We start from the raw sequence: 12836 nt of genomic DNA on the forward strand, positions 1-12836 counted from the left end.
AATGGGGGGAATTGGGGGAAATGGGGTGGGGGGAAATGGGGGGAATTGGGGGAAATGGGGTGGGGGAAATGGGGGGAATTGGGGGGAAATGGGGAGGGGGGAAATGGGGGGAATTGGGGGAAATGGGGTGGGGGAAATGGGGGGAATTGGGGGAAATGGGGTGGGGGGAAATGGGGGGAATTGGGGGAAATGGGGTGGGGGAAATGGGGGGAATTGGGGGAAATGGGGAGGGGGGAAATGGGGGGAATTGGGGAAATGGGGGGAATTGGGGGAAATGGGGTGGAGGAAATGGGGGGAATTGGGGGAAATGGGGTGGGGGGAAATGGGGGGAATTGGGGAAATGGGGAGGGGGGGAAATGGGGGGAATTGGGGGAAATGGGGAGGGGGAAATGGGGGGAATTGGGGGAAATGGGGGTGGGGGAAATGGGGGGAATTGGGGGAAATGGGGTGGGGGGAAATGGGGGGAATTGGGGGAAATGGGGAGGGGGGGAATTGGGGGAAATGGGGAGGGGGGAATTGGGGGGAAATGGGGGAAATGGGGAGGAGGGAATTGGGGTAAATGGGGTGGGGGGAAATGGGGGGGAATTGGGGTGGGGGGAAAGGGGGGAATTGGGGTAAATGGGGAGGGGGAATGGGGAGGGGGAAATGGGGTGGGGGAAATGGGGGGAATTGGGGTAAATGGGGAGGGGGGAATGGGGGGAATTGGGGGAAATGGGGAGGGGGGAAATGGGGTTAAACGGGTGGGGGAATTGGGGGAGATGGGTGGGGTAAATGGGGGGGAAATGGGGTGGGGGAATTGGGGGAAACGGGTGGGTGCAAATGGGTGGGGAGCAAATGGGGGTAAATGGGATGGAGCAAATGGGAATGGGGGGAATTGGGGGGGCAAATGAGGTGGGGGCAAATGTGGGGGGGCAAATAGGAGGAACTGGGGGGAAATGGGGAGGAAAATGGGTGTAAATGGACTGGGGGGTGAATTGGGGGAAATGGGTGGGGGGAGTGTGGGGGGAATGGAGTAAATGGGGTGGGGGGAATTGGGTGGAAACGGGGTGGGGGAAAATGGGGTTAAATGGGGTGGGGGGGCACAGAAAGAATTGGGGGAAATGAGTGGGGGTAAATGGGGGGGTGGAAATGGGAAAAAATGGGGTGGGGGCAATGGGGGGCACAGAGGGCAGGGATTTGGGGTGGGGGCGGTGGTCAGGGTGGGGCACTGGGTGCTCTGGGTCAGGAGCTCCCACACCGGGGGGTTTTGGGGGGGCTCCTAGGGGTGGGGGGGCAGCCCGTGGGGTGGAAGGTGTGGGATGGGGGGGTTCATACCCCGGGGGGATTCAAACACCCCCCCCCCCCGCCACCCCAGACCTTGCCTGGATGTGGGGGGGGGCCTTTGGGACTCTATCTCCCATAGGGGGGGCAGGGGGGTGGCCTCACCCTGGTGCACCATGGGAGATGTAGTCGGGGGGTGCCCCCCAGCTCGGGGGGGGGGTCCCAGGGCCACCACAGCCTTTTCCAGCCCAGAAACGGGGGAAAAACCATGAGAAACAGTGCAGAAAGCAGGAAATTCTGCACCCCCCCCCCCCAAATCCTCTTTCCAGCCCCGGAGCTGCCCCTGTGGACCCACCGTGTCCCCCCCTGCCCCCCCCCCCCGCAGACATCCATGTCCCCCCCCGACCCCCTGTGTCCCCCTCCATGTCCCCTCCTGTGTCCCCATGTTCCCCCCCCCCTCCCCGTGTAATCTTACTGTAAAGATGCTGATTCATTAGCAGCCCAATTAATTACATGTTGTCATTAGTCAGGGCCAGGCCGGGCAGTGCCAGGCTGGGGACAGACCCCTCACGCTGCGGGGGGGGGGGGGGCGCCAAGAAATTCAGCTCCCCCCCCCCCCCCGCCGCTACAAGCTGGGGGACAGGGATGTCCCCTCGGTATGACGGGGCCCCCTGGACCCTTGGGGGGATGGTGGAGGCTTGGGGGGGATTTGGGGGGGATTTGGGGGGGGGGGGGGGCGCATCTCCCTGCAGCCCATCAGATGCAGCCCCCCACCCGGCCCCCCCAACCCCGGGCACCCGGGTCCTCTGCCAGCTTTGGGGGGGGGCACTGGGACTGTGGGGGGGTGTCTGGGGTGAGCCCAGGTAGTCCCCCGCCCCCCCAACTGCCCCATGTGGGTTAAATCAGTCTTTGGGGTTATACCCCCACCTGCACCCCCTATCTGCCACCCCTGCACCCCCAAATCTGCTTAACCCCCCCACCAGGGTGTACCCCCACCCCTGCACCCCCAAAAATCTGGTTATGCCCCCACCTGCAACCCCAAAACGGGGTGTACCCCCACCCCTGTGTCCCCAAATCTGCTTAAACCCCCATCTGCACCCCCAAACCAGGGTGTACCCCCACCCCTGCACCCCAAAATCTGGTTATACCCCCACCTGTACCCCCAAAACGGGGTGTACCCCCCTCCCTGCACCCCGAAATCAGGGGTACCCCTACCCTGCACTCCTAAATCCAGTTAAGGCCCCCCCACCTGCACCTCCAAACCAAGGGGTACCCCCACGTTGCCCCCCATTAAACCCCCCCCGACCCCCCAAATCAGGGCATACCCCAATCCTGCACCCCCAAATCTGGTTATAGTCCCACCTACACCCCCAAATCAGGTTAAATCCCCCCCTTGCACCCCCAAATCTAGTTAACCTCCAACCTGCACCCCCAAATCAGGGGGTATCCTCACCCTCCACCCCCAAATCTGTGTGTGGGTGCCTTGGGGCTGGGGACCAGCACCCACGGACACCCCACCCCACCCCCCAGGGGCAGGGGACCCCCCCACCCATGGGGGACGGCCCCCAAAGGACGACGCGGAGGCTCCGGCCCCACAGGACGCGGCGTTTATTGCCAGTGGGGGAAACTGAGGCACAGGGACACGCGACAGGGCACCCCGGGGAGCCCCTTGGCACCCCGTGTCCCCACCCCCTGTCACCCCCGCCCGGGGACGCCCCCGTGTCTCCGTTTCCCCCGCCAAGAGTGAGCAGGGCCACTGACCCCTTGGGTTAAATAGCTTAAAAAAAACCCGAACCCCAAAAAAAAACCCAAAAAGGAAGATTTTAAGGGAAATAAAAGAGTGAGGAACCCCAAAACTCAGTGGGGAACAAGCTCAGGGCTCCCAGGTGCCTCGAAGGGGAAACTGAGGCACGGGGCAGGGTGACAGCTGGCACCCCCGTGGGATGCAGCACCTCACCTTCCCTGAGCCTGGTTAGTGTTAAACTGGTTAAACTGGGGAGACTGGAGGCTGCTGGTCGGGTCCCCTGGCAGAGTCAGCCCTTGGGTTGGGGTCTGCTTTGCTCTCAGTGGGGAAACTGAGGCACGGACCCACCTTCTCCCACAAAATGAGACCCCAGGTTTGGTCCTGGGGGGGGGAAACTGAGGCATGGACCCACCTTCTCCCTCAAAATGAGACCCCAGGCTTGGTCCTGGGGGGGGAAACTGAGGCATGGATCCATCCCCCATCTCCTAAAGCTGCCCCAAACCAGCTTCCAACTGGGGAAACTGAGGCACGGCCCCATTAACCCCCACCCCAACACTTGCCTTGCTCTCCCCAGGGGAAACTGAGGCATGGATCTGTCCTCCCCCCACTGCGAAACCCTTCCCCTCCCCTCCCCACTGCCCCCCTCCTCCCTCCAACAACAACTCCAGCACCCCCAGTTCTTCCAGTCGCGCCTTGGCCAGCTCCTCCCAGCCCCGGTTAGCGCGGGGATTGCGGGGCGAGGGATGGGGCAACCACTCCACGCGAACGGCCAGGCCGGTGGCCGCCAAGGCGCGTCGTGCCCGCCGCTCAGCGTAACGCCCCACGGCCACCACCAGCCCCACGCCCAGTAGCCCCACGGCTCGTGCCAGAGCCCAGTCACAGAGTCCCATCAACTGGTCGCGTTGGGCGGGGGGCAGCTCGGTGGGGGTCAGGTTCCGACCGCTGGAGGCGAGGAAGAGGAGGGGACAGTGGTTGTGGACGAAGCAATGACGGAAAAAAAGATGGGGGTCGGGGCAGAGGGTTCGTACCAGCCCCCAAAAACGGGCGCCGCTCACCTCTGCCCGTTTGCAGGTCAGGCCCAGCACCGGGCGCTCGGGGTGCTCTGAGGGCGGCTTCTTCACCCCCCCGACGACCTGCAGCCACTCCCGCACGTGCCAGGCTTCTCCGAAAGGGACCTGCAAGATGGGGAGGGGGTTGGTCAGGGGGTGGGGGGCTTGGGATTGTGTATCCCCACATCCCCCCCCCCCCCCGGGTGTGGTTTCCCCTCTGGGAGTTGGAAGGGGGGGACTTGGGGGGCACCCTGGGGAATGGCCACCCTGAAACAGCTCTGGAGTTGACTCAGCTGCTTCTGTGCCTCAGTTTCCCCCAGCTGGGGCATCATGGGATGCATTGGGACCCCCCAGGCACCCCACAAGCACCCCTGTGACTCAGTCTCCCTCACTTGGGGCTCCACGGGGATGGATTGGAACCCCCCAGGCACCCCCGTACCTCAGTTTCCCCCACCTGGGGCTCCATGGGGTGGATTGGAACCCCCCAGGCACCCCCCGAGCACCCCTGTGCCTCAGTTTCCCCGACCTGGGGCTCCATGGAGACGGATTGGGACCCCCCCAGCACCCCACAAGCACTCCTGTGCCTCAGTTTCCCCCCGAGTTGGTTCCATAGGGACACATGGGGCACACACACGCTGTCCCCTGGGCACAGCCACCCTACAAACACCCCCAGCACCACGTCCCAGCCTTGCCCGTGCCTCAGTTTCCCTCCCCGTCGGGGTCCCCCCAGTGCCGCACCCCAGTCTGGGCCATGCCGAAGGGGCCGGGGTTCATGCCGAGGAAGAGGACGCGTTTGGGGGTGCGGCAGTAGCGACGCACGAAGTCGCAGTGGGGTTCCCAGGCGTAGTCGAGGGGGTGGTAGACGTGGCTGACGGGGTCCCCAAAAGGCGGCAGCGCCTGCAGCAGCGTGCTCTGCTCCCGCTCCAGCCGCAGGAACTGCCCCGCCAGGTCGTCTTCATCCTCCTTCTCCTCCTCCTCTTCCTTCTTCACCACCAGCACTGGCGGCAGCACCGGCTGCGTCACCGGCCCCGCTGTCGCGGCCGCGCTCTCCCCCATGCTGCCATCGCCTGGTGCCTGCGGGGGGGGGGGGGACATGGGTGACAGGGCAGCCCCAGGGGCAGGCGAGAGGGCGGCCTGTGCCCCCCCCCAGCTCTGAAACGGGGGAGGAAGAGCCCCAGCATTGCTCTGCCCCATCCTCTGCACCCCCAGGGCCCCCTAACTGCTCTCTTACCCCAGCCCTGTGCCTCCAGCTGCCCCACAGAGCAGCCCTGCACCTCCACAGCCCCTCAACTGCCCTCCTAGTGGTCCCTGACTGCCCCCTCGCCCCGTCCTACCCCCCAGCCCAAACCCTTAACTGCCCCCCAGCACAATCCTGCCCCTCAGGGCCCTCAACTGCCCCTCCAGGGCCCTCCAACCCTACCCTACTCCCCCCCAAACCCTTAACTGCCCCCCAGCACCCCTCAACTGCCCCCTCAGAGCCCCCTAACCCTTAACTGCCCTTCAACATAGTCCTGTCCCTCAGGGTCCCTCAACTGCCCCCTAACCCTTAACTGTCCCCCAGTGCAATCCTGCCCCTCAGAGCCCCCCAACTGCCCCTCACCCTTAACTGCCCCCCAGTGCAATCCAGCCCCTCAGGACCCCCCAACTGCCTCTCCAGCCCCGGCCCCGCCTCCCCCAAGGCCCCCCCTCACTACCCCCTAGGCCAGGCCCAGCCCGGCGCGGCCCCCGCCCGCCATCACCCCGCTCCTCCCGCAGCTCCCCAGGTCACCTACCGCTGTCACGCGACGTCACACAACGTCACACAACGTCACACCGCTTTTTTTGTTTTTTTTTCCTTTTTTTTCGCCCGGCCCGGGGCCTACCTGTGCGCCTCACCGGGCCCCACCGGCCGCGTTACCGCCCGCCTCGTCCTTTGACCCCCCGCCCCCGCGCGCAAGGCCTGCCGGGAGCTGGAGTCCGCCGCCTTCCCGGCGTGCCCCGCGCGAGGGGCGGGGCCGCGGGGGCTCCTTTGTCTGCGCGGGGGCCGCGCGGCATCGCGGGGCGGGGCCGCGGAGTTTCCCATCGTGCCTTGCAGCGGGAACACGCGGGGGCGTGGCCGGGAAGGGGGCGTGGCCTCCATAAGCCACGCCCATTCCCCCAGCGGGGGTGGGCGGCGCCGCGCGGGGCTTCGGCGGCACAAGCGCGACCCCTGGCGGGGGCGGGCGGCGCCGCAGCGGGGGGGGAGAACCGGGGCGGGGGGGGGGTGTGTTTGGGGTGTCCCTGAACCACCAGCATCCCCCCCAACTCGTGTCCCCCCCCCGCGTGTCCTCGGGGTGTCCCCAGCGAGTCCCACAGGCTCCCCACCGCCACCCAAAGGGCCCCCCCTGTGTGTGTGTCACCCCCCCTCCGCCCATCCCAGGACTCCCCCACGGCCACCCCCAGGGTCCCCACGCAGCAGGTGCCCCCCCCCCCCCCCCCCCAATTCCCGGTGTGTCCCCCCCCCCTCCCGGTGTCCCCCCGCTGCTGCAGCGGCGCGGCGGGGCCACCAGGTGGCACCAGAGGCACAGCGAGAGGACCCGGGGGGGGGGCAGGGCAGAGCTGAGCCCCCCCCTTTTTTTCTTATTGGGGGGAACCAGCACTCCTGCATCCCCCTGAAATGGGGGATCCCACCCTTCCCCAGTACTGGGGGTGAACTGGGCCATACTGGGGACACTGGGAGCCCTCCAGCTGCGTGTCCCCCCCCCGCGATGAAGCAGCAGCTCCTGAAAAGTGACCGTTTATTGGAAGCAAATACGAGGGGGGGGGGGGAAGGGGGGAGGGGGGGGGGAAGGGACACCCCGGGGGTGCCCCGGCTAAAAACACCGACTTTAGAAAAACGGCAAAAAAACAGGGCCGAGCCCCCCCCAAACCTGCCCCACTCCCTTGTCTGGGGGGGGAGGTGGGGATGCAGGGTGGGGGGCACACCCCCCCCCCCTCTCTTCAGACACCCCCAAAGGGGAGGGGAAGTTTGCGTGTGTGTCCCCCCCCCTGTCCCCAGGGGGGCTGCGGGAAGGGGGTGGGGGGAAAGGTGGTCCCTGGGGATATGGGGGGACACACGAGATGATTTGGGGGGGGGGCTATGTACAGGGTGGGGGGGGGCCGCCTTAGCTCCTGGGGGTCTCGCGCTCTTTGCTGTCCGTGTCCTCGGGGTAGGCGTGCCAGGTCAGCCGCTCCTCGTAGAAAGCGATGACAATTTGGGGACACTTGAGGTTCGCCTCCTTCGCCAGCACCAGGTCAGCCTCGTCCGTGTCCTTCCTGGGGAAAACACAGGAAAAAAAAAAAAAAACAAAACAAAAAAAAAAGGGGGTCAGGGTGATCTGGGTCAGGGGGGGAGGTCGCCCCCCCAACCTGGGGACACGCGGGGTGGCCTCACCACTTCATCAGGAACATGAGGTCCCCGCAGGAGTCGGTGGCACCGATGATCTTCTCGGGCTCCAGCCCTCGCTCGAAGCCCCGGGCGATGTCGTTGCTCTGTGGATTTTGGGGTGAAAGAAAGGGATTTGGGGAGGGATGAGGCGGTGTGGGTACGCAGAGGGGATGGGGAGGGGGGTACGGCCCTGGTTTGTGACAGTTGGAGGTCACAGGGTTGGGGACACCCTTCCCAGGCTGGTGCCAGCGGGTGGTGCTGGCCCTCTGGGGTGGCACCGGGTGCCTGTCCCCACCCTTGGGTGCCCGTCCCCATCGTGGTGACACTGGGTGCCTGTCCCCATTGTGAAGATGGCAGATGCCTGTCCTCATCCCCCTGTGCTTGTCCCCATGGTTGGGTGCTTGTCCCCATCATGGTGACACTGGGTGCCTGTCCCCACCCTTGGGTGCCCGTCTCCATCACAGGGACGTTGGGTGTCTGTCCCCATCCCCGGGTGCCCGTCCTCATCCCTGGGTGCCTGTCCCTATCACGGGGACATCGGGAGCTCGTGATCATCACAGTGATGTTGGGTGCCCGTCCCCATTTCTGGGTGCCCGTTCTCATCATGGGGACGTTGGGTGCCCGTCCCCACCCCTGGGTGCCTGTCCCTATCATGGGGACTTTGGGTCCCTGTCCCCATCCATGGGTGCCTGTCCCCATCACGGGGACATTGGGTACCTGTCCCCATCCCCAGGTGCCTGTCCCCCTTCCTGGGTGCCTGTCCCCATCACAGGGACGTTGGGTGCCTGTCCCCATCCCTGGGTGCCCATCTCCATTTCTGGGTCCCTGTCCCCATTCCTGGGTGCCCATCCCCACCCCTGGGTGCCCGTCCCCATCCCTGGGTCCCTGTCCCCATTCCTGGGTGCCCATCCCCACCCCTGGGTGCCCATCCCCATTTCTGGGTGCCCATCCCCACCCCTGGGTGCCCATCCCCATCCCTGGGTGCCTGTCCCCACCCCTGGGTCCCTGTCCCCACCCCTGGGTGCCCGTCCCCACCCCTGGGTCCCTGTCCCCATCCCTGGGTCCCTGTCCCCATTCCTGGGTGCCCATCCCCACCCCTGGGTGCCCATCCCCATCCCTGGGTGCCCATCCCCATTTCTGGGTCCCTGTCCCCACTCCTGGGTGCCCGTCCCCATCCCTGGGTGCCCATCCCCATTTCTGGGTCCCTGTCCCCACCTCTGGGTGCTCATCCCCATCCCTGGGTGCCCGTCCCTGCAGCATTACAGAAGAAACCCGATTAATTCTGTTTTCCTCCCCCAGCAGCCGGCTCAGCGCCCGCAGCTGAAGGAGTCGCAGCCGGAGGCCGCGGGAACCGCCCGAGCCTAAACCTCCTGATAAAACCAACGCTGCAAACACAGAACTCGCCGAGTCCGGCGGACGGGAGCGGAATGAAGAAGATAAGGAGCAAGGAAACAATTCCAGAAGAATGAGATCACTCCAGAAAGCGGCCAGTATAGCGACCAGGAAAACCAGTAAGGAAAAAAACCAGGTCACTGACCAGAATTTGGGGGGTGGGTGGTGCGGGTAGGAGTGGGGGGTGAGAGCTGGGGTTGGGGTCCTTCTCTAGGGTCACCCAGCTCGAGCTGTCACCCGAAAACTAATCAAAGAGGAACTGGAAACCTGCACTCGGAGCTTGGATTAACCAGGGGGACCCCGGGATCGGACCCCGTCACGGTGACCGGCGTGTGGAACTCTGTGACAATGGCTGGGTGCCTGTCCCCAGCCTGGGGACCCTGGGTGCTCGTCCCCATCCCTGGGGTGGGGATGCCAGCTGCCTGTCCCCAAGGCTAGGTGTCCACCGCCCTCACAGGGGTGCTGGGTGCCCGTCCTCATCCCTGGGTGACTGCCCCCATGGTGGCGGTGGCAGGTCCTGTCCCCATTCCTGGGTGCCCATCCCTACCCCTGGGTGCCTGTCCCTATCATGGGGACATTGGGTGCCTGTCCCCACCCCTGGATTCCTGTCCCCATAGTGGGGATGGCAGGATCCTGTCCCCATCCCTGGGTGCCCATCCGCATTTCTGGGTCCCTGTCCCCATTTCTGGGTGCCTGTCCCCATCACAGCAATGTTGGGTGCCTGTCCCCATCCCTGGGTGCCCGTCTCCACCCCTGGGTGCCCCTCCCCATCATGGGGATGTTGGGTGCCTGTCCCCATCCCTGGGTGCCCGTTCTCATTAACGGGATGCTGGGTGCCTGTCCCCATTCCTGGGTGCCCCTCCTCATCCCTGGGTGCCCGACCCCATCCCTGGGTGCCCGTCTCCACCCCTGGGTGCCCATCCCCATCATGGGGATGTTGGGTCCCTGTCCCCATTTCTGGGTGCCCGTCCCCATCCCAGTGATGTTGGGTACCTGACCCCATCCCTGGGTGCCCCTCCTCATCCCTGGGTGCCTGACCCCACCCCTGGGTGCCCATCCCCATCCCTGGGTCCCTGTCCCCATTTCTGGGTGCCCATCCCCATCCTTGGGTGCCCATCCCCATTCCCGGGTCCCTGTCCCCACCCCTGGGTGCCCATCCCCATCCCTGGGTCCCTGTCCCCACCCCTGGGTGCCCATCCCCATTCCTGGGTCCCTGTCCCCATTTCTGGGTGCCCGTCCCCATCCCAGTGATGTTGGGTACCTGACCCCATCCCTGGGTGCCCATCCCCATCCCTGGGTCCCTGTCCCCATTTCTGGGTGCCCATCCCCACCCCTGGGTGCCCATCCCCATCCCTGGGTCCCTGTCCCCACCCCTGGGTGCCCATCCCCATCCCTGGGTCCCTGTCCCCATTTCTGGGTGCCCATCCCCACCCCTGGGTCCCTGTCCCCATCCCTGGGTGCCCATCCCCATCCCTGGGTCCCTGTCCCCACCCCTGGGTGCCCATCCCCATCCCTGGGTCCCTGTCCCCATTTCTGGGTGCCCATCCCCATTCCTCGGTGCCCATCTCCATTTCTGGGTGCCCATCCCCATCAAGTGGACTTTGGGTGCCCGTCCCCACCCCTGGGTGCCCGTCCTTGTGGCAGGGCTGCCCCCCTCACCTCTCTCTTCTTCTTCGCCTTGACATCGTCCCCGCCGGTGGGCAGCCCTCCTTTCCTCTTGGCACTCTCCGCCTTCTCCCGTGGTTTGTTCCCGTCACCCTCCTTCATCTTTTTATATTTCCTCATAAACTCCGAGATCAACTCCGGGCAATCCAGGTTCTTCTCTGGCTCCCAAGTGTTATGTTCCCTGTCACCAAACGACCCTCAGCACCATCATCATCATCACCGTGTCCCCCCCGCGCCGTCCCCGGGGATACTCACTCGGAGAAGCCCTTCCACTTGAGCAGGTACTCGGCCTGGCCCTTCACCACGCGCCGGTCCAGCACCTTCTCCACCACATACTCCTCCTCGTCTCCCGAGGACGAGCTGTCGGCTGGCCGCTTGCTCCTCTTGCCCATAGCGCAGTGCCCACGGGTCCTGGGGGGGGACACGCACACGGGGGGTGACCAGGGACCCGCCGCCACCCATCGCCCCCGAACCCGCAAAAACAAGAGACGGCGGCGAGAGGGCAGACACCTCCCAACGCACTTTGGGGTTAAACCCCTAAAAACGGTGGGGGTTGAGGCACGGGGAAATGTAATTTGGGGTTAAACCCCTAAAAACGGTGGGGGTTGAGGCACAGGGAAATGTAATTTGGGGTTAAAATTCTAAAAAACGGTGGGGATTGAAGCACAGGGAAATGTAATTTGGGTTTAAACCCATAAAAAACGGTGGGGATTGAGGCACGGAGAAATGTAATTTGGGGTTAAAATTCTAAAAAACGGTGGGGATTGAGGCACGGGGAAATGTAATTTGGGGTTAAACCCCTAAAAACGGTGGGCGTTGAGGCACAGGGAAATGTAATTTGGGGTTAAAATTCTAAAAAACGGTGGGGATTGAGGCACGGAGAAATGTAATTTGGGGTTAAAATTCTAAAAAACGGTGGGGATTGAGGCACGGGGAAACGTAATTTGAGGTTAAACCCCTAAAAATGGGGAAGATTGAGGCACGGGGAAATGTAATTTGGGTTTAAACCTCTAAAAATGGGGAAGATTGAGGCATGGGGAAATATAATTTGGGTTTAAACCTCTAAAAAACGGTGGGGGTTGAGGCACGGGGAAATGTTTTGGTGGAAAAGCCCGTTTTCCACCAGTTTTAAACGCAGCGATATAAACCTCCCCCGTTTTTTGGGGGCTTAAAAACGAATTAAAAAAAGAGCGATGGGGGAACTTCTCTTGTTTTGGGGTGAGCTTGTTGCTTAACAGCAAAGCCCTGCGAGTTAAAACCCCACGGGTTTAAAAAAATAACAGGTTTTAAGGCACGCAGCCAAAACACGGGTTTTTTTTTAAAGATTTGGGTTTAGCGGCTTTTTTTAAATTTATCCCTAAAAAAAAAAAGCAAATGATGGAGCCAGGAAATTCCTCATCCTCCCGTTCCCGGCATTTCCTGAGGGTGAGGGCGGTGTGATTTACTGGCGGTGGGTTTGGGTGTAAAAGTGGAGCTTTTGGGTCAGGGGGGACAGAAATGGGACAGGTTTGGGAGTCAAAGGAGCAGTTTTGGGTGTAAAAGGGACGCGGTGTGGTGTAAAAGGGATGGGAACCGAGTCCCGGGGCATCGCATCCCTAAAGCCGCGTGTGGGATTCTTGGAGGAACAAAAGACCAGCGCCGTTTTGAGGCAAAAAGTGTCGTTTTAAGGCAAAAAGCGCTAGTCTGAGGCAAAAAAAATAAAGAAAGAGCCGCTTTGAGGCAGAAAGCGCCGGTTCGGTTCGGACTGGCGTGTCCCGGCGTTCCCGCCGCGGGGTGCCGGGGCCCGGCCGGGCCCGGGGAGGGGGGTGCGGAGGCCCGGCCCGCTCCCGGTGCTCGGCGCTGCACAGGGGACCAGGCCGCGGGGGCGGGGCGAACAGCGCGCCACCTCACCCCATTGGCCGGCAGCGCTGCAGCATCCGCTGGCGCATTGGCTAAGCGTGCCGCCGCTCGCCACCGCCCCGCCCCGCCGCCGTTGGCCCAGCCGGCCGTCACTCCCCGCGCTATCCCGCCCCTCCACCGCCGCCATTGGCCGAGCGGGACGCCGCTCGCCCCCGCCCCCCGCCGCCGCCATTGGCCGGAGCGCCTGCCCATCCCGCCGGCGGGGCCCGCCCCCGCCCTGCCCCCCATTCATCCGCCGTCCGCCGCCGCTACCTGGGCGGGGAGCGGCTCCGGCGCGGGCCCGTCCGCCGCGGTGTGGCCGCCCCTCCGAGCCGCTGCCGCTCCGCGCTCCGCCCGCCAAAACCGCCCGCAGCGCGCAGGCGCCGCTGCCCGCGCTCCGCGCATGCGTCCGCCTTGTGTTTCCCCCCCCCCTCCCGCTACACACAGAGCCCCCCCGCCGCTC

At 64.3% G+C, this 12836-nt stretch overlaps 2 protein-coding genes across 2 annotated transcripts; both read right to left on the reverse strand.

The window, feature by feature from the left end:
* Positions 1-3648: 3648 nt before the first annotated feature.
* Positions 3649-6031, reverse strand: SMUG1 (single-strand-selective monofunctional uracil-DNA glycosylase 1; the record flags this gene model as incomplete). The annotated part of the gene is made up of 3 exons (XM_074853790.1): positions 5916-6031; positions 4792-5127; positions 3649-4179 (listed from the first exon to the last, which is right to left on the reverse strand). Coding segments are annotated over exons 2-3 (849 nt in total), but the record flags the coding sequence as incomplete, so codon positions are not given.
* A 761-nt stretch (positions 6032-6792) lies between these two features.
* On the reverse strand, positions 6793-12778 carry CBX5 (chromobox 5). The gene is given in 6 exon segments (XM_074853793.1): positions 6793-7326; positions 7445-7542; positions 10490-10676; positions 10751-10906; positions 12647-12720; positions 12722-12778. Coding segments are annotated over 6 exon segments (723 nt in total). The 3' UTR covers positions 6793-7175.
* Positions 12779-12836: the final 58 nt, after the last annotated feature.

The sequence above is a fragment of the Strix uralensis genome, chromosome 33 (assembly GCF_047716275.1).
Source record: "Strix uralensis isolate ZFMK-TIS-50842 chromosome 33, bStrUra1, whole genome shotgun sequence".
Classification (NCBI taxonomy): Eukaryota; Metazoa; Chordata; class Aves; order Strigiformes; family Strigidae; genus Strix; species Strix uralensis.